General features: G+C 40.8%; 1 protein-coding gene across 1 annotated transcript in view; it reads right to left on the reverse strand.

Moving 5' to 3' along the window:
- The window catches only part of Pcsk2 (proprotein convertase subtilisin/kexin type 2), a 255,395-nt gene continuing 228,439 nt past the window's right edge, over positions 1-26,956 (reverse strand). Inside the window, exons 9-12 of the mRNA XM_013356426.4 lie at positions 20,889-21,104; positions 18,651-18,751; positions 12,473-12,700; positions 1-3,011 (exon numbers count right to left, since the gene is read on the reverse strand). Coding sequence (XP_013211880.3) covers positions 2,525-3,011; positions 12,473-12,700; positions 18,651-18,751; positions 20,889-21,104 — 1,032 coding nt within the window. The 3' untranslated portion in view covers positions 1-2,524. The remainder of the gene's footprint in view (positions 3,012-12,472; positions 12,701-18,650; positions 18,752-20,888; positions 21,105-26,956) is intronic.

A 26,956-nucleotide genomic window follows, 5' to 3' on the forward strand; every position in this document is an offset into this window, starting at 1 on the left:
TTTCTGGAAGGTAATGTTTTATTGTTGAGCCTCCTAATTTACAACATATCATTTTAAATTTACTTATAAAATTTTGTCACAGGAAGTAACAATGTTAACCTGATTAATCGTTATTCACTTATTTTCATTTTTTAAAATAAATGACTATAAATAGCTGTCTCTTGCATTAGAATCAGGGATATCATAAAAACATCACTAGCTTGACATAGTTTAGTGTTAAGACTGATGCAAAAAAATGAAATAGAGACCAAATATTTATATATAGCACTATATATATTTTTATATACTGTATACTCATATCAAAACTTGCCATTTCTATTAAGAAGCTGATAAGTTACTCTCTAATTTCATAAATTATATCACAACTGTGAAAATATGGACAACTATTTTATATTTTTGCTGCTTATATAAGACATTTAATGTTTATACAGAGAGCTGCAAAATTACAGAGGTGACAAAATGGGAATTGATGATTTTCACCTGAATTTCCACCGGCCTTTGTCTTCAGCCAGAATCATCTTGATATTCTCTGAATGTTCTTTTAGAGATGAATATGGTGTCTGTTACACATACACACATTTTAAGTATATGTGTGTATATACATTTATACAAGTGTATATATATACACATATATACACACATGTATATAGTCTACATATGTATATATAATATTTCTGTGTGCACTTATACACACATGCACACATAATGTCCTTTGGTTTATTTTCAGACCATTAATGTGAAATGAATTTTCAATGATTTCCATTTATATTTTATTTTTCTTTAAACTGGTTTAAAAAGACCTTTGCAACAAGTAATAAATTTCTTTTAAAAAATCATAAATATCATTACACTTTAAAGCATGATGCAAGGGTGAGTCACAAGGTGTTAGAGAAGACAGAAATTCATGCCAGTATGGGGGAGAAAAGAAAGTGACATTTCCAGAATTCTCTCTTAAAGTTGCACCTTCAGGGAATCTAACCCAGCGCTCCTGTGCTACTGGCTTTAGTAAAGTTGACTCCAGGCCAAGCACATACTCCATTGGGAAGGGAGGAATGGAGCCAGGAGTGGTTGAGAATGAATAGTTTTTTTTTTTTTTTTTGAATGGCTGGGCACTGGGATGGGGGTGAGAAACCAATCCTTGGGTAGGAACAAAAAGTGACAACAGGTCACTTCAGTAATACTTATTTGGCAATGAAATTGCGTCTTTTGGATTTGATAACTGTAATCTTTGGGTGGCATGTCAAAAGGGCTCATGGATTTCTGCATTGCCAAGATGGTAACTCTGTGCTTTCCTATAAGAGACCTCAAGTCACTGGGGGATGAGTTGGCTTATTCCCCTCTTGGCCCACGAGGCCCCTCATAAATGGAGGTCCATGTAAAGATGGTTGCTCCTACCTTCAAATGTGCCCCCAGCCATCCCTCACACACCTCTTCAGAACAGAGGCCATTTCCCCAATACATCTATGACATCATGACACGAGGGAACAAGACATTTCTTTCCAGTGATACTTTTAGGAAATCAAAGCCCATGTAGAGGTGTATAAAACTGTCAAAAATAATACCTTATCTCTTACATCAAGATCAAGAAGTCCCAAAGTGACTTAGGAAAGGGAATGTTCTTATTTTAAAAACTAGCAAACTATTCTTTACCAGACATGTTGTGAGGCCCACCTTCATTTTTCCCCATTTTTGGATAGTTATGTGAGGAACCCCTGAAAACTGGCAGGGAGTGGGGGGTGGGAGGGATGAACTCTGTGACAACTTGGAAAGAACTGAGCTGCTCCAGCAGATTTTTTTTTACCATAACTCAGAGCAGTAGCTGGTGAATTTACAGCCAAGCTACTTAGGTTTTATATCATGCTGGCCGAGTAGGGTGAATTACAATCTTTGTGTTGGCGGTAGATTTCCAACGCTCATTTTTAAATCTCTTTCCCTGTCCAGTAATTAGGACTCTATAGATGACATCTTTCTCATCATGTCACCTTAATCTACGTTCCTGAAAAACTTTGCTAAATTCAAATCATCTTTCCCCAAAGGATTAACAGCTTCCCCTGTGCTTTAAAGAGCTGCAGAACTCGCCTTCTGCATCAGCTTTGACTTCTCTTGTTACATAACAGTTCCTCAGTTGAGAGCACAGACAGACGTTCTTGGTGTTGCTATGTGTGGCTTTTTTTTTTTTTACATGCATTCTTTTCTCTTCTCAGATATGAAAAAAAAATTTCAGGGGAAAGCTGCGCCAGTTTTGTTTGCAGGATATCACCCATTTGAATGACAGAAATAAAGAGGGTAGAGTAACACATAGGACATAGATGTTAGTGGGAACATTATATTTGGGTCATAGAAAAAAAAAGGTTGCTTTCATTGTAATGAAAATAATCATTGATAGTGAGCAAAGCTGCAGTTCAAGAAGATGGAATTGCTTGTGTGGGGTGACAGTAATTGCTAGGTGCCTGCCAGAAATGTGGAGCAAGGATAGAGGCAGAGAATGGGAAGGGAAGGAGGTGGTGGAGGCAGAAGTGCAGCACTAGTTCTTATTTAGGATGCTTTTCAGGCTTCTCTCCACAGCTTCGTCCAGCTCTTCCTCTAGCTCTTGCTTTTTGGACATGGCCAGCTTGGACTGGTAATCCCTCACCACCTGGTCGATGTATGGGGCACTCTGTGTGCCATGCAGCATGAGAGTCCACTCCTTTAGCACCCCCTTCTGGGGTGCGCTGCCCACAAACCCCAGCTCCAGGGTCCAGGTTCCTCGGGCATCTTCCCCCCAAGTGTGGGTGGTCATGAAAGGCCACTTGTCAAAGCCCACCTTGGAGTCGTCATCCCTTGGACGTCTGCTTAGCAAAATGGACTTGGTGCCCATAGGGGAAGTCATGTTGATGTTCAGGTCTCCTCTTCTGGTTGCATTGACTGTGATGACAGCTTGGACGTGCTCGAGGTAGCGGACGAAATTCTCCTTCCCTTCACATGCATCAGTCATGAGGGTCAGCACCAGCTTGCCAGTGGATGGTATTTTCCTGAGGGCAAAAGGGCAAAGAGATAAAATAAGAGAAGGTGTGTACCTTGTGAGGGGGTTTGAAGGCAGAAAGAGTGGGGGCTTTGGAGTTAATCAGACAGACCTGGGTTTAGCTTCCATTCCAGTTGTGTGAGTCTGAGCAATTTACCATGCTCAGAAACTTTCCCGTAAAATGGGAATGTAGCAGATGTTGTTGATGCCCCTCCCATGTCTTCTAAGTCCCTTCTGAGTCACCTGCTACTGCAGATCCAGTGCACTGTGATTGCTTCCCATCTCATGCATGAACAACTCCAGCTTCTCCCCTGCTTACACCATGGGAACATGCTTAGTCTGTCCAAAGGTGCCAGTGACTTAACCTCTTAGGAGCATCCCTCTTCCAATGATTGACAGGATGTGGTGCATAAATACACTCTGACTTCTCTATCCCTCCATGGGACAACTCAGTATCCTCTATGGGGTTGATTCTAGTTGCCAGTGGTGGCAACGTGCTCAGTCATGCATTCTTTATTCTTTTTTCCAGTCTCCTGTTTTGCATCCTCACTTCTGTGTATTTCCTGGGATCATCTCTCAAAAACTGTCCATGCACTCAAGTTTTGTCTCAGGAATGACTTGAGGCAAGAATCCATACTTTTCTTTTAATTTCCTTGATAAACAGAATATATTGCTGATATGATTATGATTACAGATTGAATATGAACTGGAAGTATCTTAGATCTCGAACTTTTCTAAAATTTTGGAATATTTGCATAAACATAATGTAGACCCACGCTTACACATGCATTTCATGTATGTAAGTGTGTTTTTCCTGTATACCTTATATACACAGCCTAAAGATAATTTTAAGCAACATTTTAGTGTACCTGCATTTTGATTAGTGCCCATCACATGAGTTAGGTTAGAATTTTCTACTTGTGACATCATGTTGGTGTTCAAAAAGGTTTGGATTGTGGAATACTTTTGATTTTCAGATTAGAGACACTCAACCTGTTCTACCATTTAAAAAAAAGTTGAAACTGGGTAAATTAATTCTGGTGAATGACAGTTCTATAAGACATGACCAGATTTTTGGGATGTCTTTGTCCACAGAGTTGGACCCTCTTGAGAAATCATGCTGGGGATTGAACCCGGGACTTTGTGCATGTGAGGTAAATGCTCTACCACTGAAGCTACATCCCCATTCCAGTGGTAGATATTTTTAAACACACATCTTGCAAAAACACTTCTATAAAAAGATGCTGGTCATGCACCCAGCTCAGAGACAAGCTTTGTTTCTTTATTGCTCTTTGAATCAAGATTGTCATCTTGGGAGGGCTTGCCAAAGCTTACACTGCAGCCCATCAATAACAGCAATTCTCTCCCGAGGAACTTAAAATATATGAGACAGTTCTCACAGAGTGATGCTATGCACCGTCCCCCTGGATGTGTATGTTGAGTGATGTAAAAGTATCTACCGGTTATGGAGGGCCATTGATGGTGGTAGAGGTAGTCTTTTTGTTCTCAGGCTCTGGAGAAACCATCCAATTTGGTGGCACTGGCTTACAGCCCATATTAGAGGTCAAAGCTACATACATGACTATATACCCACACTCCTATACATAGTGTATTTACAAATAGCTGGACCGGCAGAGGACGTCCCTCTGTCATGGAAATGTTTTTTATCGGTGCTCTCTGACACACTAGCCACTTGTAATGCAGCTGCTGTGAGTGAAGAATCGAATTTTAAATTTATTTTATTTTAATTAATTACATTTTATCAAGTGTAATTTGATAAAATTACATGTATTAACATGTGGCTAGTTCTAAATTGTTCATATATGTTGACTCTGAATGTGATAAGAACATCAACATGCAGGAGGCCTCTTGGACTTCAGTTTCCAGGACAGTGGGTTTTTGCCTGGCTCACAAGCTTTAGGAAAGCAGTTGGGGAAAGTGTAGATTCTGTGATATAGACTTTCTCCACCTTTCTAGAGATCTCTGGAAAGTCCAGACCCTTAAGGTATGAAGGAAGCATCACCACTGGGTTTCGGTACAGATGGCAGGCAGGTCCAGAATAGGGTCTTTCCTTCTAGAGTGCAGACAGAAGGGCCCTGGGACTCTCTGAGAAGGGAGTGGGAGGTCATAGAGAATAATAGGAAGAGGTCCCAGCTCTGAGTCCTGCATGGAAGCTGATCTCCTTTCCTGTCTTGTAGTCTGGGCTTCTTTGAAAAACTCAAGAAGGAAATCCACAAGCCAACAACCAGAGGCCATTATACTGAGTAATAACCATTTTAGAAACTATAAAATTCACTTGTCATTTGTCAAATGCAATAGTCACTATTACCTTCAGGATTCAAAACATAAGCTGAATTCTAAGAAAGATTGTTTTCTGTCTTAGTTTGCACTCACGGTTCATATGGTCTAGAGTCACCAGTGACAGTCACCTTACAGTCAATTTGTAGAAACTGGCAGAAAAGTGACATTGCTTCCCTAAGAGAAAATTGAAAGTATTTCTTTGATTGGCTAAGAATCAAAGTTGGGACAGTCACATAAGTTAGAAATCAGATCCACAGCCTACAACACATTGGAGATTCTGTGAATTAACAGTAAGGTCCTCCATGCAAGAAAGAAGTTGTTCTAGTACTCAGATCATCACTTATGATAGAATGAGAAAGCTAAAAGGCAGGCAAGTCTAAATGAGATCAAACATACAAAATTGTGTTAGGAATCACACATTTTCCTAGAAGCCTTGGGGGTTGGGAATGTGTGTAGGGGTCAGAGGCCATGCCAGGTAGCCCTGTGGAGTATGGATTATTTAATGCTGTGGAGGAGTTGTCTACTTAAAAAACCCCCAATCTAGATTCCTTAGGAAACTTGGAATGGAACCACCATTTGACCCAGCTATCCCACTCCTTGGTTTATACCCAGAGGACTTAAATTCAGCATATTACAGTGACACAGCCACATCAATGTTTATAGCAGCTCAATTTACAATAGCCAAACTATGGAACCAACCTAGATGCCCTTCAACAGATGAATGAATAAGGAAAATGTGGTACATATATACAATGGAATATCACTCTGCCTTAAAGAAGAATGAAATTATGGCATTTGCCGGTAAATGGATGAAACTAAGTGAAATAAGCCAATCCCAAAACATCAAAGGACAAATGTTTTCTCTGATAAGTGGATGTTGATCCATAGTAGGATGGGGGTAGGGAAAATGAAGGAACTTTTAGATTGTGCAGAGTAGAGTGAGGGGGAAGGGTGGGGCAGTGGGGACGGGAAGGATGGTAGAATGAGACAGATATTATCACCCTATATACATGTATGATTACACTACTGGTGTGACTCAGCACCAAGTACAGCCAGAGGAAAGAGAAGGTATGCTCCATTTGTGTGCAATGTGTCCAAATTCATCTACTGTTCAGTATAACTAATTAGAACACAATACAAAACAAAAATACAACCCCCAGGCTGCCATGTGAACTGCTTACTGTACAGGGGCTGGGTCTCCTGAAAGACAACACGTTTGATTGGACAGCTTTGGCAATATTAAGTTACTATGGAATTAAATTGAAGCCTGATGTGAATTCCAGGGACAGTAAACTTGGTAGAAATGGAGAAAACCATTCCATTTTCTCTCTGTGTTTTTGGCATTTACAGAGCCCTGGAACAATTCAGCATGGCATTTACAGAGCCTAGGAACAATACCACCGTTGCTTCAAATCCAGGGGCTCCACATTCAATCAAATGCAGATGGAAAATTTGGAAAAACAAATCTCTAGTGAACATGTATAGATTTTTAAAAAATTATTCTCTAAAAATTACAATATAACAGCAGTTTACATAACATTGCTGTTAAGGTTTGGAGGTGAGATGTCTCCCAAAAGCTCCTGTGTTAATGCAGGAATATTCAGGGATGGAGTGATTAGATTATGAGAGCTGTGACCTAATCAGTCCATCCTAGTGGAATCAACTAACTGGGTGGTAACTGTAGGCAGGTGGGGAGTATCTGGGGGCGGGTGGGTCACTAGGGGCATGGCCTGGAAGGGTTCATCTTCCCTATGGCCCTTTCCCCATTCTCTTTCTGCTTCCTGGTTGCCTTGAGTGAAGCAGTGCTCCTCTTCCAAACCCTTTGGGCATGATGTTCTGCCTCACTTTGGGCCCAGGGCAATGGAATCGGCTGATCAAGGACTGAACCTCTGAAACCATGATCCCAAAATAAATTTTTCCTCTATGTTGTTCTTGTCAGGTATTTTGGTCATAGCAACAAAAAGCTGACAAACACAATGATATTGTATTATAGAAGTAATCTAGAGATGATTTAAAGCATACGGGAGGACGTATATAGGTCAGATGCAAATACTATGCCATTTTATACAAGGGACTTGAACATCTGTGGATTTGAGTATTTGTGGAGGGTCCTGGAACCAACTCCCCACATATACCAAGGGACAACTGGTTTCCTTTTCCTGATGGGACAGAGTCAGGTGGACACTGACCCACACAGGGAGACACTGTGCTTAGCAGTGCTATCCATGGCCACAGCTGAATGTGGCCAAGGATACCCTTTTCACTCTCCCCATGCTACTTCTGGCATTTATCAAGTACTTCTTAATTACTTTTGTTGCTCCCTTGTATTTTCTGATTTTTTTTTATAGTGACCACACATTGCTTTTACAAGAAGAAAAGGAACAAAAATCATTCTAAAAGAAAAAGAAGATACCTGCATCGAAGAGTCAATTTATAAGAAGGTTAAAATATGAGGAGGCTATGGAACCAGAGAAGGCTCTGCAGAGATACTTTGAATAGTCACAAGGTGTTGGTTCCCAGGCCACATTCTGGAGCTCATTTGTAACAGAAAATAAGGAGCTTATCAAGAGAGTGAAGAGCTTCTCTCTGACCTTATAGGGATGATGTACAAAAGTCTAATGTTCAAGTCCTAAAAAGAAAAGCCTTGGGGTTTGGGCATGGCTTGTATCTTTATTCTATTACATACAATTCATGGTTGCCTGGTGCGTAGACACAGGTCTTGTTTCCCAAGGATCCTGGTGAAATGCAGTTTGTATTATGGATCTTCAACTGTATGATACAGCAATAGTAGCCATTCTTTTTTTTTTTTTTTTTGGTACTGAGATTTGAACTCAGAGGCACTCAGCCACTGAGCCACATCCCCAGCCTTATTTTGTATTGTATTTAGAGACAGAGTCTCACTGAGTTGCTTAGTGCTTCACTAAATTGCTGAGGCTGGCTTTGAACTCGTAAACTTCCTGCCTGAGCCTCCCCAGCCACTAGGATTACAGGCATGCACCAAGAAAGGAGAGAGAGAGAGAGAGAGAGAGAGAGAGAGAGAGAGAGAGAGAGAGAGAGAGAGAGAGAGAGAGAGAGAGAGAAAAGACAGAGAATAGCCACTCTTTTCCTTCCTTCCTTCCTTCCTTCCTTCCTTCCTTCCTTCCTTCCTTCCTTCCTTCCTTCCTTCCTTCCTTCTTTCCTTCCTTCCTTCCTTCCTTCCCCTTTTCCTTTTCCTATTCCCCTTCCTTTTCCTCTCTCTCTCCCTCCCTCTCTCTTTCTTTCTTTCTGCAGTTCTGGGGATTGATCTCTACAACTAAGTGCTGCTGGTTTATGTATTTTGAGACGGGGTTTTGGTAAGCTGTTCAAACTGACCTTGGATTTGGGACCTTCCTGCCTCAGCCTCCTGAGAGCTAGGATCACAGGTGTGCACCACCATGACAGCTAACAGCTGCTGTTTCTCAAGCGCCTAAAATGTCTGCAGTATGGAAGTCACATGAGAACACTCAGTGGGTGGTCACTGTGAGATTTCCTCTTTCTGATGGGTGAGAGTCAGGTCGACGGTGACCCACACAGGAAGACACTGTGGCTCAGCAGTGCCGTCCATGGTCAACAGCTGTCAGGTGGCTGAGGATGCTCTTTTCCTAGTTCCCCTTGCTGCTTCTGGCATTCATACCAGGTTTTAACATTTATTTCTAAATTCACCTAAAATTCAGAGTTGGAGTGTACATTTAGCTGTGCTGTAAAGGAGCTGCATAGACAGTTCTCTTGGGGTACGCAGAAGGGTTGGGGGCTGTCCCAGCTCAATGCTGTCCCTGTTGGCTGATGGGCAGGCCTGTTCTGTCTCATTCGACCGGCAGGTGCAGCTCGTCACAGCCAGTTGCATCTCCCCTGTGAGCATTGTGGAGCACCTTTCACCGGCTCTCTTGATAAAGTCTCTTTAGAAAATTGCTTTTCAAATTGACTCCTTCTCTAAGAAGATAAATGCTTAGGAAACCTATAAACCTGACAATCACTACTCTTTCAACCTCGCACGCTGTTTCTGTGCAGCCTGGCATGTCATGGAAAGTGCCAATTCCAGGGATGTTGGTTCTTCTATCCAACCCCCTTGGAAGGGCGATTTAAAATAATAAGAACCTCCCCTGCCAAGTGGCGCAGCCCACCATGGGTTGTCCTTCTGTCTAGCCTCTGAGTTTTCCACCAACATATCTGCCCTAGACCTAACTCACTTGCATTTGAGAACAAATTCAGATGCAGGGGTGAACAAGGGCTCAGAGGGCAGCGGGGGAACGCAGATCCCTGCCAATCATGTTGGGGCTTCTTCCCATTTGCCTGGCTGGTCCTCTGCTCCTGTGGCATGTTTTCTTTGTGCCTAGGTGATGTTGGCTAGATATTTTCATTTCTTCCTTTGTTCAAAAATATTTAATGTAGGTCTAAGTGTCCAGCACGATTCTAGAAACTGGGAATATATCTGTAGTCAGAGAGACAAGGATCCTGTCCTTGAGAAGAGCCCAGCTGAGTCTGTGCCAATAGAGTAGCTTTCCAGTTTCTTTTAACTGGAAACAATATTATGAGTGAAACAGTTCCTGGCTAGTTGTGAGATGTCGGGATGATCAAAACTCTGGGTCTCAGATTCCTTAAACGATGGACATTATTCTTCATGTTCCCTCTGACTCCGTGTTCCACATGTAGGTGTAGATCATGACAGAACGCTATTCAGAAACTGGGAGATCACTTGTCATTCATCTCTGCATGTGCCCTCCTTCTCTCTTCTCCCTCCCTCCCATGGTGCCTCTCTCTGGCCCTTTCCTACAAACACACAATCCTTGAGGAACTTTGGAGTTCTGTCTGGCTTGTCTGAAAAAATAAGATCTCATTTCAATATGAACCTGGACTAAGAAGGTCCCAGGATATTTAAAGCTCATTGTCCTTTTCAATTCTGCAACAGTGCCACCTTTTAAAATTGAGGACATATTCATTGTGCAGCCAAATGCAGATAGTGCTCCAGCTGCACTGCTGCAAGGAATGTTCTGGCCCCACCTGCTGCTGGCAGAACATCTGTAAAGGTGTGGACACCTGTTAAGTCTTTCTCTCTGCAACAGTGGATGAAGTTCTAGACCTCAGGTCTTATAGAATGGATGGGATGCTGGTTCCATGAACTAGGGCCCTTTACTTCATATTCTGAGCCTCTTTTCTCACCTTCAAATCGAGACTGGTGAAGTCAACCTTCTGTGATGAAAAGAGATGATGGAAGTCAAGGGCCAGACCGGGGACTATTCAAAAGCATTTCTTAGCAGCATTCTCCCAGGACCCCCCCTCAGACACCTAGAATCTGGAATCGTGACGCCATGTGGTCTGCATGTGGTACTAGGGGGGTGCTGCAGACGATTGTCAAGTGGACTTAGCAGGTGGTTTAGTGGCCTCAAGGTCTTGACAGCCTTCCATGGAGTTGATGTTGTTTTGAGGCCCAAAGACAGAATTTAGGGAGTCTAATAATTTAGATTATGAAAACCCTTCCTCAGTTTTTACTAACCTATAACAGAAACTTAGCTTCTGTTTCAATTATGAATTTAGATAATGTTGCAGAATGTATTAGCACTACCTCAGATATTATTGTCCAGAAGCTCAGAGATTTTCATATCCCACCCGGGTCATTGTGTGTGTCTTCTAGGAGCATTTCGTTCATTATCAATGTTCTGAAATTATTGTGGACCTTAGATTTGCCACTAAAACTTTTTACTTAATGTATTGATAAAAAATATATGCATTGCTGTATCACAAATTTGCTTTTTAAAACATTATTTTTGTAACTGGCTTTCAAAATAATTGGCCTCATTTGTAATCTTACCCATTTATCTAATAAGTTTAAAAATGCTATCTTGAGATGGGTTCGATCTATAGACTTCATACTGCCAAAGTGTAAGGTGTATTCAAACTCAGATGATCAACAGAAGTAAGGCAGAAACAGTAGGTGGATAAAATGGTGAATAAGATGAACTTAACCAGTATTTAAATACTACAGAAGTGTATTCTTACAATGGGACACACAGCCATTCTAACACATACATTAGAATGGTTAAAATGAAAAAGATTGATCATGCTGTGTTGAGCATGAATGAGCCACTACATGTAAAAACTTGGATAAACCTCCTACCCCTAATTTGACTAAAAGAAATTGGAAAAAGCATTCATTCATACCATGTGATTCTTGTTCAAGTCCAAGAACTGGCAAAACCCACTTATGGTGAGGGGAATAAGAACAATGGTTGTCTATGGGGTGTGTGGACTAACTGGAAGGGAACACAAGGAATCTTTCCAGGTAGATAGAATGTTCTATCTCTTGATGAGGTGACAGTTATCAAAACACAAATAAACTTATGTTCTGTGTATTTCATAGTATGTAATATCTCATTTATAATAAGAATTGCTATCTCTATCTTACTGATGGATCAACGGGGAGAGAAAAAAAAATTGAAGAGGAAGGCTTTTTTCCAATATTTTTACCATTATGGGGAAGTGAGAAGGGAAGTAGGTACACCTGACCAACCCATCGATCCTGGGTGGAGAACTCATTCCAATCCCACCAAATGGTGATTGGCCGCACTCTGAATACAATCACTGTCCCACAAGTAGAATGAAAACATAAACGGTCCTACACACTGAAACACTGGCCAAGAAAATAAACTACAAGGACACACTAGATCTCAGTTACATAATTCTGAACAAGAGAATCCAGATATAAAAGAGAACATAGTATATATTCCGTTTATACTAATTACGGAGTAGGCGAACCATCTATGGAGTTAGAAGTAAGGTTAGTGGTTATCCTAGAGGAGATGATGATGGAAGAGGATGGGGGGGGTCCTTCTGGGATATCAGTCACATTCTGTTCACTGATCTGGGTGCCCGTGGCACTGGCTGATTTGTGTGGTTAAAAATAATGACATGAGCCACTGAAAATTCTACAGCTTACACCTAAAAGAGGGGTTCCGTGTTACACAATTATATTGCTGTGTAAATGGTGCTCCCTGGAGTTGTGCGACTCTACAGTTCTTCCTAAAAATTGGTTTTCCCTGCATAAAATCCAGTGCCTGCCCCTGACCTGGAGAGGAAATCCGATAGTGCTGTCAACGTCACAGCACTGTCACTGGTGCATTTTCCACATGTAACAGAAGAACCTCCGGCCCCACTTACTCAGGGTCCTGCACGGAGCCTCCCACACAGTGGAATCTCTCAGGCACGGTTTTCCAGTCTTTAGCCATTTTCACCATGGCGCCTGCATCAAGGACCCCGTAGCCAAAGAGGTGATTAAACTCCAGGCCGACCCCGTTTCGCCGCCACTGATGGACCTCGTCGTGAAGCTGGTTCCGTTTGGAGGTGAGCACGGTCAGATGCTGCATGTCTCGCCAGGTCAGGCCCAGGCTGGGTACAGGAAGCAGACAGCATGAGGGTAAGGGCAAGAGGCAGAGTGGGAGAGAGAGACATCACTATGAGCCAGATAAGCAACACCCAGAACACAGGCCTCTTGGGAGATTTTGGAACATTTGTGAACTCCTCACTCCAGGAAGGGTGTCCATGCATGATTCAGAGCCATCGTATATGTTAATTCAATTTTTTTTTCTTGCCTTTCTTACTTAACAATGATTTATTTTAAAAGAGCATTCTAACACACACTCATTAGAATGGTTAAAATGAAAAAGATTGATCATGCTGTGTCGATGAAGGCGTGGAGCAAGTAGAACTCACGGGCTTTGCTCATGGGTGTGTAAATTGTCGCAACCACTCTGGAATCTGTTTGGCTAGATCTTCTAAAGTTGTCCATATGTCTAAACAATAGCCTAGAAGTTCCATTCTTATATATGTATCTGACAAAAAATGTGTCTATCTTTACCAGATATGTATATTAGAATACTCCAAGCTGTGAAGGACCCAAATATCCTTTAACAGTAGCAAGAATAAACCACTGAATGTGGAATGCTATACAGTAATGACAATGAACGTGCTATAATGATTTCTAATAATATGGACACGTCTTACAAATACCGTGTTGACCTAAGGAAGAGAGACAGAAAAGAGAATGTTGTGGTTTGGATATGGTATGGGTGTCCACACCAAGGGTTCATGAGCTTGATCCTCAGTGTGGTGATGTTGGAGGTGATGGAACCTTTAGGAAGTGGAGCTGAGTGGGAGGTGATTGGATCACCGGGGCCATTGCCCTCAGGCAGAGATAATGTAGTTCTCATAGAACCCCGGTTAGTTCATGAGAGAGGATTTTTATAAAAGAGCAAGACTGGCCCTCCTCACTCTCTGGTTTTCTGTTTAGCCATGTGATCTCTCCTCTTCTGTGCTCCCAGCATGATGCCTTCAGCACCAAAGACTTCCTGGAGACCACTTGATTTTGAACTTTCAGCCTCCCAAACTGTGAACCAATAAAACTTTTTTTCTTTATTAAATACTTAGCATCAGGTATTTTATTATAGCAAGGGAAAACAGACTAATATAGAGAATGCATGTGTGATTCCATTTGTTTAAAGTATAAAAACAGGAACAAATAACCTATGCTGTTGGAAGCTGGGTTAGTTGTGGGATCATGACTGGGAGGGGACCTGGGGGCTTGTGGATGCTGGCAGTGAGTGTATGACTATATGAATGTACTCATTTTAAAAAATGAGACTGTCAGTTCTTCAAGGGCAGAGATAATATCTTCACTATATTTATATCCCCAAAATGCCCAGGATAGTCCTTGGCACATTAAACAAATCAGTTTGCTTTCAAATCCTATTGTCTTTAGAAATTAGTGTCTCTTATTAGCATCAATTTTTCAAGCTGTAAGTCATGATTCACTTGTGAGCTAGGAAATCAACTTATTGTATAGGTGATCTACCTGGGTTACATATTAAATTCTTCTCAGGAGGCATTTAAAATCCATCTGCTCAGGCTATCCCAGACCAATGAAATCATAATCTCTGGGAGCAAGACTTAGCCATTGAAATGGTTAATATTTCCAGATCTTCCAGCAGACAGTCAAGATTGAGAACTAGTGATTTAATGCCTGGGGTTATCATTAAAACACTTAATAGAATAGAAAAGGATAGAAACACTAACAGGGTGTATTACCTGTAATATTCTTATATTAATATTTTTCATGAAACTTTTGGGGTGTGTGTATGTTGGGATACAGTGCAGTTTATTTCTCACTGAGGGTCATGGTTAAAAAATTGGAAAAACCCTGAACTACTTACTATACTCTTCCAATGTCAAATAATTCAAAGGGCTAGGAACAACATAACTCATTTGGTGAAGTTTCAACACACACAAAGTTCATTGATCTGAAGCTCTGAAGCAGAGCCAAAGTGTTCCAGGGATCCATATATTCTTGAAATATGGACTGTCTTCTTTTAAGGAGAAAGTTCAAAGGAGGGTCAATATGTATTTGAGACGATTCAGAACATATCTGGGACAGATGGTCCTCAGGACCTGAGAGAATGGCATGGAATTTCCTGAAGATGATTGTGGCTAAAAGCTCTGTGTTGCTCTGGAATGGGATTCTGAATTTATTGATCTCAGAAGTGTTGGCAAATGAGGATATAAATGACCTGATGACTGGCTAGCTGATGAAGTATCCATTGTGTTCATCATGGAAATGTACTGTGCTTCCCAATGTCTGAAGTAGGACTCTCTCAAATATTTCTTCAGTGTGTGTGTGTGTGTGTGTGTGTGTGTGTGTGTGTGTGTAAGAGAAAAGAGAGAGAGAGAGAGAGAGAGAGAGAGAGAGAGAGAGAGAGAGAGAGAGAAGACAGAATGAATCAGAAACAAAGAACTCCTTGCTTTTGAGATACACAAGAGCATAATACTACAATGTAAATGAGTATGCGACATTGATTATCTAGCCGTTTGCATATGTCTGAATAGTAAAACTGGACCTCTCCAAATTGCCCCTTCTGAAAAATTTCTGAATTGATAAAATACACTATCCGGTATAAGAAGTGTTCCATTAACATGTTTTAAGCATTAATTCTATCATACCAGCTCACGACTCGCAAGTGATAGTTATTGAATTGTAAAAAATAAATTTACAGTGTATGTGCAACATAATAGGTTACTATGTTGGAGGCTGTAGGACAAGCACATGACACACATCCCCCTACTCTCATATGTTTTATATAATAATTAGGAAAATAAAACACAGATATGTGAAAAGGTACCATACGTGAAGTGACTCTGTGGATGTCTCCTGGATGTGTCCCACATTCAGGCACTGTATTAACTTTGGGCATGTCATATGAAGGTCCCTCCTTCAAGAGCTTATAACGTGAGGACAGATGGACAACTCAATATTTAAAAAGTGAGAGCTGCCTTGCTAGGGGGAGCTCGGGATGCTGCGGGAACCATCTGTGGATCCCCTGTGGATTGGGAGCCTCTTTGTGGTCTACAAATCTCCTGCATCAGAACCACTTGGATGTTTAGTGATGAATTTAGATTCCCTGCTCTCTTAAATAAGCATCTTGGAGGTTGTTGGTCTGATAATTTGCATGAAATACAACTTCCTAGTTGTTTTTTTTCTACACACCAATGTTTGAGAACATTGTTCTAAGATGATGGTTCACAACCTCGGCTGCATATTTCAATCATTTGGGGATGGTAAAAAAAATAATGTCAGGGTCCAGATTTTGATTTCATAGCTTGGTTTTGATTCGTTGGGGGCAATGCCTCTTCTAGGAAAGAGTTGGATTGAGGAAAAACCACAGTAATGGAAATCAGCCACAGTAGGTTTTAAATCCAACTGTGTGAACTTGGAAAAGTTACTTTAACAATCCAAACCCTACTGTCTATGTATTTAACTGGGGATAAGACCTTATAATCTTGTTGAAGGTTGTAAATGTAGATCAGATATGTAAAGTAACTACCACAGTATGAGCACTCAATGAAGAGTTTATTATTATTTATTATTATTATTATCAATATTAAAATCTACCTTATAGATTGGGAATTGAAGTAAGTTAGAAGAAGAGAATAGATACTATTTTCCAATGAAAATATGGATTGCAATATTTAAAAACATGTAAATGAACATTTCCTGACAGTTTAAAGGTATCTTCAACATTAAGACCAACACACATCCAACTAAATTTCTTTTTAAAAGAAATTATATTCCTGAAGCAGGGTTACAGTATTCTAGACAGTCCTTTGAATCTTATGAATGATCTAACTTTCAATATTTTGCAGATAAAATAATAAAGATGCAGAGAAAGTGAGTGATAACCCACTTAGTCTCTGGAAGAAAACTAGGAGTTGTCTTTCCCCTGTATCTATTCTTCCTCCTTTCCTTAGTAAGAAAAATCTCAATTTTTTACTTAGAACAACAATATACTCAACTATAAAACTACATTTCCCAGCCTTCCTTGCAGTGTGGGGGTAGTCATGTGACAGTTCTGGCCAATGAGAATAAGCAGAAGCCACTGAGTGTGGCTTTCTTGGAAAACACATATCTGCTTAAAGAACGCTAATTAATCAATGAGAACTACAAATCTCTTTAGGAATCCAGTAGCTTCAATTTAGGTTGCCCTTTCATATGTGTAAGGGCTTGGGCAAGTGACTTTTTGCTTGCCAAGATCCCAGGGGACTGTGAGTCAAGTCCTGCCAACCGAGGTTAAAAGAGACACTTCTGTTTGTCTGTGCTTGCAGTTGGAATAAGCAGAGCCACCCCACTCAGGACCCGAGATGGACCTTTCATCTTTAGGAAATGTACAACACATGTAAGTAAGTTTTGGTTTCTGTGTTTAATAGTACTGAAGTTTCCCTCAAAAGCTCATGTGTGAAACAGTGCAAGAATTTTTCAGAGGTGAGATGATCATGAGAAGTATAACCTAACCAGTGGATAATCCACTGATATGCATTAATTGGGTGGTAACTGAAGGCAGGTAGGGTATGGCTGGAGGAAGTAGGTCATATATATTTTATTCCTGGGGAGCATGCTTCTCTCTGCTTCCTGGTTGCCATCTCCTGAGCTGATTTACTCTACCATGCCCTTCTTTCCACCATGATGTTCTGCCTCACTTCAGGCTCAGAAGTATAGAGCTGGCTAACTATGGAAAGAACCTCTGAAACCATTAGCCAAAATAAACTTTTCCTCCTCTACATTGTTCTTGTCAGGTCTTTTGGACACAGCAATGAAAAAGCTAACTAAAACATTAACTGTTAATTAAAAGTTAAGTTTTGACCAATGTCACTCTCTTAGTGTCTTAAATTTTCCACCTGACTTTTGTTAGAAGAATCAACGGTTAGATTGGTCTAAAGAGAAAAGTCACTCTCAACTTGGGATCTTTTCTATAGAAGGAGAATAATTATCCCTTTCAAACTTGAAGACAGAGAGTTGAACTAGATGATCTTTCAAAGTCTCTTCCTATTCTAGGAACCAACTCTTGCCCCTTTTGCAAATTGTAAAATTCATGCATATGTGGAGTAATATAAGCAAGACGGCCTGAAGATTGATGCTAGAAGCTGAAGTTGCCTAGCAACTGCTGACAGGGATGGGAAATTGACTCCCCTTCCCCAGGATCCTGAATCCAACTTGTCACAGTTGCTGGGTGTTGTATTCTCTGACAACTCTCTATATAGCTGGCATTTATATTCATGCCATGTGGGGTATGTCTGAAGTCCAAGTGTTCATTCCTTGAACAGAAGGTCAACCTCTGGCTTCAATGAGAGAAGGCAGAGTGGTGGGTGGGCAGGTCCCTCCTCTGATGCTCAAATCCAACGTGTATTTGGCAGTAGTAATGGTAGGAGCCTCTCCGTGGGATGCTGAGAACATAGGGAATGGTCTCCTCTTACCTGCCACTTGAAGGTTTTCCCATTAAAGCCCATGTCTTGGTCTACACTGCATGGCTTTGCCCACCTTGTCTCAGTGTTGGAAAGTAAATTCATCTTATAAATGAACAAATCTTGTGTTAGGAACATCCTCTTTGCCAGATGTTTTGAAATGCCTTGCTAGATGCCCAGCTTGTCAATTTAATTTTCCTTCATTAGCTAGTTAAAATATTGAAGTAAAATAGCCAAAAACCATATAGAAGATGAAGAGATGGATGAAGAAAGATGTACTTATGTGCCCTTATTTGATACCTAAGTAAGTTGCTGATATGTGTTATCGGACATTGGAGTATTCTGTCCTCCTAGAAATGTAGTTGTATGGTGTGTGTGTTTGTGTGTGTGTGTTGGGGGGTGAGCATTTAGAAATGTTCAGCAGATTCATTGGCCTTGACCATTCTTAGACTTTTACATCTACTTTTGCCTCCATGGACACCTGGTATTGTGTAAAAAGGAACATGCTAGTCCACCTTCTGAGCTGACCCTGGTCCCAGAGCTATAGACGTACTTAGCCTCTAAAGCCAGGGCGAACACACCAGCTGCTTCTGGAGCAGCTGCAGATGTCCCAGAATGCCTCAGTGTGCAGTTGCCATACAAATCTGTGGTGGCCTGGAAGGGAAGACATTGAGTAATAAGTAAAGAAATCACATTATTTTGAATCTCCAAACAAAGTGGATGATGGTATTATCTATTTCATTTGAACTATGCCTTGTTATGATAAGATTAAGATGAAACTAAGGATTAACTCAGCATCCATATACCTCTATCTCTTTTGCCATAAATTTTAATCTGAGCTTCCTAGTAGCCCATGCAGAAAGGGACACATGATCAGTTATTGCTATAGTGTTCACAGGTAAGTAATTTCTTCAAAGAATCATCTATATGGCAAGTTCAGAGACTAGAGAGACATTTACTTCCTGAATCTGAAAAGGAAACATTATGAGGTGGAAAGTGATAAGCCAATGCTAGCATCTAGTCAATACAATGCTGAGTTTTGCTGCACTGATTGACTCTGGGAAAGCCTATGGGCCTCTGCACCAGTGTTTATTTTCCCTTCAATAAGGAAAGGGTAGTATTCTCAAAGAGGGAAGAAGAAACATGGTTGTCTAAACTGTACCTGGAAAGACAGAGAATCAAATATAATATTCTCCTATAGCTAAAATATATGAAGAGACATGTCAAGTCAAGACAATTTGATATGTGGACGAATCACCTCCACAACTCTTATTTAGGGGAGGAAGTGATAAAATGAGCTTTAAAGGACTTTTACAAAGAGAAAAACATCATTTTCAAGGGTTTGTGTAAGCCAGTGTTTTCATTAAGATCATGTGGAAACCTCTGTTTGTAGGATTCTATAGAGAGCCTATTATTTGGAGGAGCAAAGGATGAGGGAGGTTTAAAGGTATCTCTGGGGAAAAATCAAAATATTCTGAAGAAATTCAAGGCCTTTCCCCAGCTCAGGTAGAAAGGCAGTTGTAGACAAGGATTGAGGGTGGCCTTTTGGGTAGGGAGTGGAGCTTCTACAGGGGAGAGTGAGTCACCTCAAACAGAACAGGACTGAGGCCACCCTCCCTTTCCCTTTTCTAGGGGCTCTTCTCCCTTTCTTCCTGTACAGTTGGTAGAATAAGAAGGTCTGGAGGCTCCTTTTGCTTGGGAGGAACAGGCCTAATCTCCATCTTCCCCAGGACCAAGAGGGCTACAGAAGGGGCAGGCTGTTAAGGTCTAGACCTCTTCTAGGTAAAGGGTTTCTCCTGGCTCATGCAGAAGTCTGACCATTTTGCCAAGGAGAGAGCCCACAGGAGAATGTAGGATTGAAGAAAGACCAGAAAGGAATGTAGGATTAAAACACTGGATGGTAATAACCATTTTGTTCGGAGCTCCCATCCTCCTCTCTTGAGAAACCCCAATGGAGGTGAGCCCCTGGTCAAGATGTCACTCACCCAAGACTATTGAACCATGGGTGAATCTTTGTAAAATTTACAAATGCACAGCTTAAAAAAAAATCCTGGTTTGGAACTCTAAGACTGATAAAGGAATAAAATAACCAGAGAGAGGAAAAGATCCACAGGGTCAATTATACTCTATAGGTGACACATTTCTAAGGGGCTTGGAGAATTTGTCTTTATATCTAGTTGACCAAAAAGGAAGACATTTTGCTCAGAAAAGGGCAAACAACAACAACAAAAAACAAAAACAAAAACCACTTAAATTTGTGATCCTTAATTTTTGTTTTTAAAATCATGGTTCCATTTAAGAATATGATAAAAATCACATCCTTTTCCCTAAGAATATATGCAGGTATGTTCAATTTAGGAGGCTTATGGGCCCAGGAATGTCCATCCATCAATGCTGATTTTTTTTTTTTAACTACCATAACATGGATGTGTTCTTAGCTAGGATGGGTCTGTGGTGCGATACCTCAATTCTTGTAATTACTTATTCTTAGAAATTATGTGTAGGGGTAACTTACTGATTAATCAGCTTATCATTATTTGTATGCCACAATGATAAGATTATCTATGGTCAATGAGCTGGAAAGGTCTCCTCGTTGTTCTTGCTTGCAACTTACATATGGTGTGTCTCTATCTTGATAACAAAGCAGAATTGGGCATAGAGCCAAAGCACCTTCCCCTCAGAACCTGAGCCTACTCTTTGAGGAAAGGAGGGAGGGAAGTCAGTGTGTCCCACCCTATCTCAGAGGGGCAGCAGACACAAAGAAAGGAGGAGGAGAAGTGGTTTCACTTACCACACCGGCCTCAGGGTTCCTCTTCCTGCCGTTGCTGAAGGTGGAGGCCAAGGTGGAGGAGCAGCTCTCGTCGTACAGGGCTGTCCTGCCGTCATTGATGGCCGAGTTGATGGAGATGGTCCACATGCTTGACGCGTAGCCGTCACAATTGCAGTCATCATAACTGCCGCCGTCCCCAGAGGCCCACACGTAGATGCTGCCTTTGCCCCCGCGACCCTGGCAGAGCAAGGGAAGATGGTGCTGCCACGTCCAGCATCTAGGCCCAAGGCCTGCAAGGGGGCTGGCCCTGGCCTGGGCTGGGAGGCACTGTTCTCTGCCCCGGGAAGGTCCTGTCCTGGGGAGGGTTGGGATTTGGCTTCTTCATCAATTGAACTAAAGGACTGGACTATTCATTTTTTTTTTCCCTGGGTTGGAAACCAGACCCTTTTGATGGGAAATAGTGGAATTTTTTTTTTCCAGAAAAGATCCAATATAAAAAAAATCACCTGGATTTACAATGTAAGCTGGGGATAATGAGGTAAGAAAAACTACAGGAATCTATTTAAAATTTACAAAAAAAGTAGCACATGCTCATTGTAAAAAAAAAAAAAATCTAAGTATATGAAAAGGGAAATGAAAACCAATGTCTCCAGAGGTTATCATTATGATCCCACTCTTATCATTTTCAGTGGAAACGTAAGTATACATATGTATGTCCTTAGACGTTAACTATATAAGATATGTATACATTTACATATACATGTTGATATTATAAGGATAAAGTGGACTTTTTAACCAAAATATATAAAAATTTTACATCTATGTATATGTAAATACATAGATTTTTTCTTTTTTATCCAATTGGATCATACTAGAAGCCTACTAAACACAACATTACATGACATTTCACCTGTGCAAGAGAACATCAGATATAGGCAGAAAGTCTAATACGATAAAGTAGAACACACAGCAAATAAAACTTTAAACATATAAGATATTGCACAGTGATTATTAGTCACGAAAGGCAAGCTTTCTTATGAATACCTACAGTTAGCATTGCTTTGCTGTTCAAACCGTGTTCTTAGTGTTGTTTTTTTTTAAAGAGAGAGAGGGAATTTAAAAAAAATATTTATTTTTTAGTTTTCGGAGGACACAACATCTTTATCTGTATGTGGTGTTGAGGATCGAACCCAGCGCCACACATATGCCAGGTGAGCGCGCTACCGCTTGAGCCTCATCCCCAGCCCCTTTCTTAGTGTTTTTATCATTTTATTTTCTTTCCTTGTCTTCTGTGAGTTTTCTCCTATTGACCTCAACAACCCAGGATTGGACCCTTTACTTTTTGCTTCCTCCTCTCTTACCCTTGAGGCAATGGGGTTTGGGATTATTTGGCTGCGGGGGGTGGGGTGGGGTGTGGGGGTGTGGGGGGTGTGTGGGGGGTGTGTGGGGGGTGGGTAGAGGAGAGCAGCCATGCAATGTAGGAGGTCAGAGGATGGTGTACAAACTCCGCCTATTCCACACCCTGGCTCAGGGCATTCTAGTGACCCTAGAGAGCAAGAAGACAGAAGAAACTGGCAGAGAAAGTCTGTCCTTGCTTGGCCACCAGGGCTCCCATGGTCCTGATTTAGTGGTTTGCCGTGGAGATTCCAGAAGGAAGAGAGACGCCTGGGTTACTTCCAAGCTCAGTCTGCCTCCTGACAGTGAGAAGTAACATTTTGAATTGCTTCTAACAGGATTGTGAGTTAATTAGCCTTGATTGATTGAGTCGATAAGTCAACAAATATTTATTCAACCACTAGCTGGGAATCATTCTTGATGTCTTGGTAAGTCTATACTCATGAAAAACTTCACCAAAATAAGGAAATGCTCTCAGAAAGGCAGAGAGGAAAATGGATCATCTGTACAGTTGGTGTGGAGGACCATGCGCTCAGAAAGACTTGGATTTGGGCTCAGTGTCAAGAAATGGCATCTTCAGAAAGTGAACCTGTTGTGAATCAGGAAAAATAAAGTCCTATGAATTTTAAGGGATGGGATGGACCATCCCATCCCTTTGGACCTTTACCTGTGGACCTTTGCCTGAGTCAGTCCATGAGTAGGTTGCTAATGAGATGAAGCAGCTTTGGTGAAAGGAAATCAGGCTGAGCATTCTCATCTTGGTGTAGGAATTGTGGTAGATTGATTATATCTATGCCCTTTGCAATGACTTTGCAGCCCTGCCCATCAAGAGGAGGGCTCTAATTCCTACTCCTTGAATCCAGGATGGATTCATGTCTTCATTTGGCCCACAGAATATGGCAGAAAGTGGCCTTATCAGTTCCAGTTGTAAGTCTCAAGAAACTTTATCTGCTGTCTCTCAGAACTTAGTTGCACCGTCACAACAAACCTGACTTAGCTTGCAGGTTGATGACATTCACTGCCCTAAACTGATAGACAACAGCCAGCAGTTAGGTGAGGGATCTGTCCTAGACCAGTCAGAGTCTAGCTTCCCCTTCAGCTGACCACAGATGCCATGAGTGAGGCCAGGTGTATTTAGCCAAGGCTGGTCCAGATCAGCAAAACAACCTAGCTGACCTGGAGCCCCATGAGCAGAACTCAACGATTGTTATTTTAAGCTACTAAATTTTGGGGCAGTTTAGTATGCAGCCTAACTTACTGATACACAGAGAGCAATTGATAGCCTCTTTCAGAGTTGTAGTCACCAAACAGTTTTGTATTGGATTGTAAGACTTGCCCAAAGCATATTTTATTTCCTAGGAATATTAAACTTCATTTTCCTAAGCCAGACAGAACACATGAAGCAATAATTATAAACTTGCTTATAATGATTGGGTTTTAGCACCAAATGGTCCCTTAGCCTCTGGGGAAGATATGCCAATAAGAGAAAATTCTAATTCTGGGAGCAGAAATTAGTGGGGAAGGAATATCTGAAAGAGGGTAAGAGCTGGTTAGGGGATGCAGCTGTCACTCTTATACCACACTGTCTCATTAAAATGAGGCCCTAAGGTCCAGTTCTGTGCTCCAGCTTCTGTATAGCTCCTGGTCAGGAGAAACCCAGAGAGAACAAGTATGACCCAAATTCAGATAAAAATCCAGTTAGAGGATATTGGGGCAGAAACTAAGAATGACAATCATAGCAAGTGCATCTGTGGCACTTACTGTATGCTAGACTATTTTGGGTGCTTTACATATTAATGCATTGAAATCTCATGACACTACCATTTATACCAGCCACACAAAAGATGAAGTACTTAGGAAGAAATTCAACAACTTGAAAAAAGAAAAGTGCTAAGTGCTAATACTTTGAAACTGTCTGGAGGGACATAGATGGAGACTGCCCACATGGAAATACCACCTTCTTGGATAGAAAGACAATAACCCAGACATGTCAATTTTCCTTATGTCAATTTATAAATTTAACCCATCCCAGCACTTAAATGGTCCAACTGAGATTCAGTCAGGCAAACATTTCTATGGTAGGTAGATCAACAGGGAATTTTACTTTGGACATAAAAGTCATAAAGAAGAGTCAAAAACCCAAATGGGGCATGGGAGTTGACCCAGAGATTAGGATCTCTCTCTCTCTCTCTCCTTCCTTCCTTCCTTCCTTCCTTCCTTCCTTCCTTCCTTCCTTCCTTCCTTCCTTCCTTCCTTCCTCAGGGATTTAACCCAGTGGTGCTTAAATGCTGAACCACATCCCCAGCCCTTTTATTTTTTATTTTGATGGTCTTGCTAGATTGCTTATAGTCTCACTAAGTTGCTGAGGCTGGCTTCAAACCTGTAATCCTCCTGCCTCAGCCTCCCAAGCTACTGAGATAGGAACCCTTTAAGAACTGGAAGGAGGAAAGGAGGTGGCTGGCTTGAGCCTGCCCCATGGAGGGAGCTGGGGGGCTGCCGAAGGTGGGGCTCTCTGTGGTTGTCAGGGAATGGAATGGCAGGCCGACCTGGCTGTGCTGTTCTTATTGGAACTGTCTTCCCTTTTACTCCTCTTCCACTTTTCTTTTTTTTTTTTCCAAGAAGGCAAGTGCATTTTGATGAAATGAAATATTCTGCAGCTCTGTTTGAAATCAGACTTTTAGAATGTGGATTAGTGTTTCTCAAAAGTTACACCATGAAAACTTTTCACCTAGGCACCATTTTTTCTTCTCCTCATGATTCTGGTGGTTGGACCCAGGGCCTAGTGCCTGTTTACCTGACACTATTAAATATGGTATTTAGCCACTATGGTTCTTAAACAGGGCAACTTTTGGTCCAGGGGGCACTGTTGGAGATATATATATATATATATATATATATATATATATATATATATATATATATATATAATGTCTATATATATTATGTATCAACAGCTAAAAATGCATAATATTTTAAAAAATTTTATTCATTTATTTATATGCAGTGCTGAGAATCAAACCCGGGGCTTCACACATGCTGAGAAAGCACTTTAACACTGAACCACAAACCCAGCCCCCTGTTGGAGATATTTTGGTCATTACAACTCTGTGTGTGTGTGTGTGTGTGTGTGTGTGTGTGTGTGTGTGTGTGAAACTTTCCAATGCACCGGACAGCAGCCCTACCCCACAATAAAGAATTATCCTGCCTAAAATGTCAACAGTGTCTAGGTAGAAAAGTTCTGCTTGCTTTAACCTCATAGCCAAGGGCAACAAGTCCAAACTTGCTGATGTCACCCAAAGCAGCTTCTCAGAAACTCAAAACTTCTTAAATGTTCACACACATTTTGATTTTTGTTCTTCATAGGAAAGTAATGTGACAAGTTGCCTACTCTCAAGTAAAGTGAAGTTATAGCTAGAGTCTGGTTCTGTGGTCCTCTGTGCCCCCAGCACATGGTCTGAATCCCAGGAGGTGAGAATCCCACTTTGAGAAGCTCAAGTGAACCAGTCCCTCCACCCTCACCAATGGGTGGCTATCTGGTTAAAGACAGGACCAGGCCCTGTGGCCCAGTGGGGTCTAGATGTGCACATACCTGGTAAGGCAAGCCCTGGATGAGCTAAACACTCAATTAGACTAATTTTTATTTTCTGGTCACATTGACATGCTTTCATAAAAGTTACTGTATTTTTTAAGAAAATCATATTCATTAGGAATAATTAAAATATATAGACTATGAAGAAGAAAAACATCCTTTATTATCTTCCATTAATAAATGATCCCTGGTGCTATTCTGTGGATTCCTGACAGCTTTATATATAAATGCAAAGCCTTAGAACAGGATTAAAAATAAAATTGGGGTCATAAAACATATCCAATTTCTTGATCTGCTTATAATGTGTTTCTTACTTAATATTATATAATTAACATTTCCTTATATGATTCATACTCTTCTATATCACAATATCTTATCAGTCTTATTAAATAGACAATCCATAATTTGTTTTCTCCTTTCTTAGATATACCTATGTTATTATTAATTTTTAATCTGCTTTATGTATAAAGTGAACATAATTTTGTATATGTATCTTATCTTTGCTTACTTCCTCAGGCAAAGTCTCTAAAAGATGAAACTTTGGATGAAAAGGAATAAAGATTTGAAGATTTTTGATCCATGTTGCTATATTATCTCTCTCAATAGATTGTTAAAATTTGTATTTTCATCATGAGTGCATAAGAACTTCATATTCAGTCCATCTGGGTCAGAATTTGTGTTTTTTAAAAATATGTTTTAAAAAATAATTTTACTAATTTGATGCACAAAGGTGGTACCTTATTGTTTTGAGATGTATACAAACTCAACTAAAGGTTGAGTTTATCTTTTGGTATCTCTACTTCTCACTTGTATTCTTGCCTTGTGACTACCTTAGTGAAGCCCCAAGGCCCCAAGGATAATATCCTTTGCCCATTTTTTGTGATTTATTTATTTATTTTTGGGGTGGTGCTGGGGATTGAACCCAGGGTCTTGTGCATGCAAGACAAGCACTCTACCAACTGAGCTATATCCCCAGCTCCAAACATTCTTCTGTTTATTAACTTGAACGGACACCTCACAAAATATACAGAGGGCAAATAAGCATGAAAAACATCCTGAGTTTTATGTCGTGGGGGAAATGCAAATGAAAACGAGACACAATTAT

Source organism: Ictidomys tridecemlineatus, chromosome 5 (assembly GCF_052094955.1).
Source record: "Ictidomys tridecemlineatus isolate mIctTri1 chromosome 5, mIctTri1.hap1, whole genome shotgun sequence".
In the NCBI taxonomy this organism is placed as follows: Eukaryota; Metazoa; Chordata; class Mammalia; order Rodentia; family Sciuridae; genus Ictidomys; species Ictidomys tridecemlineatus.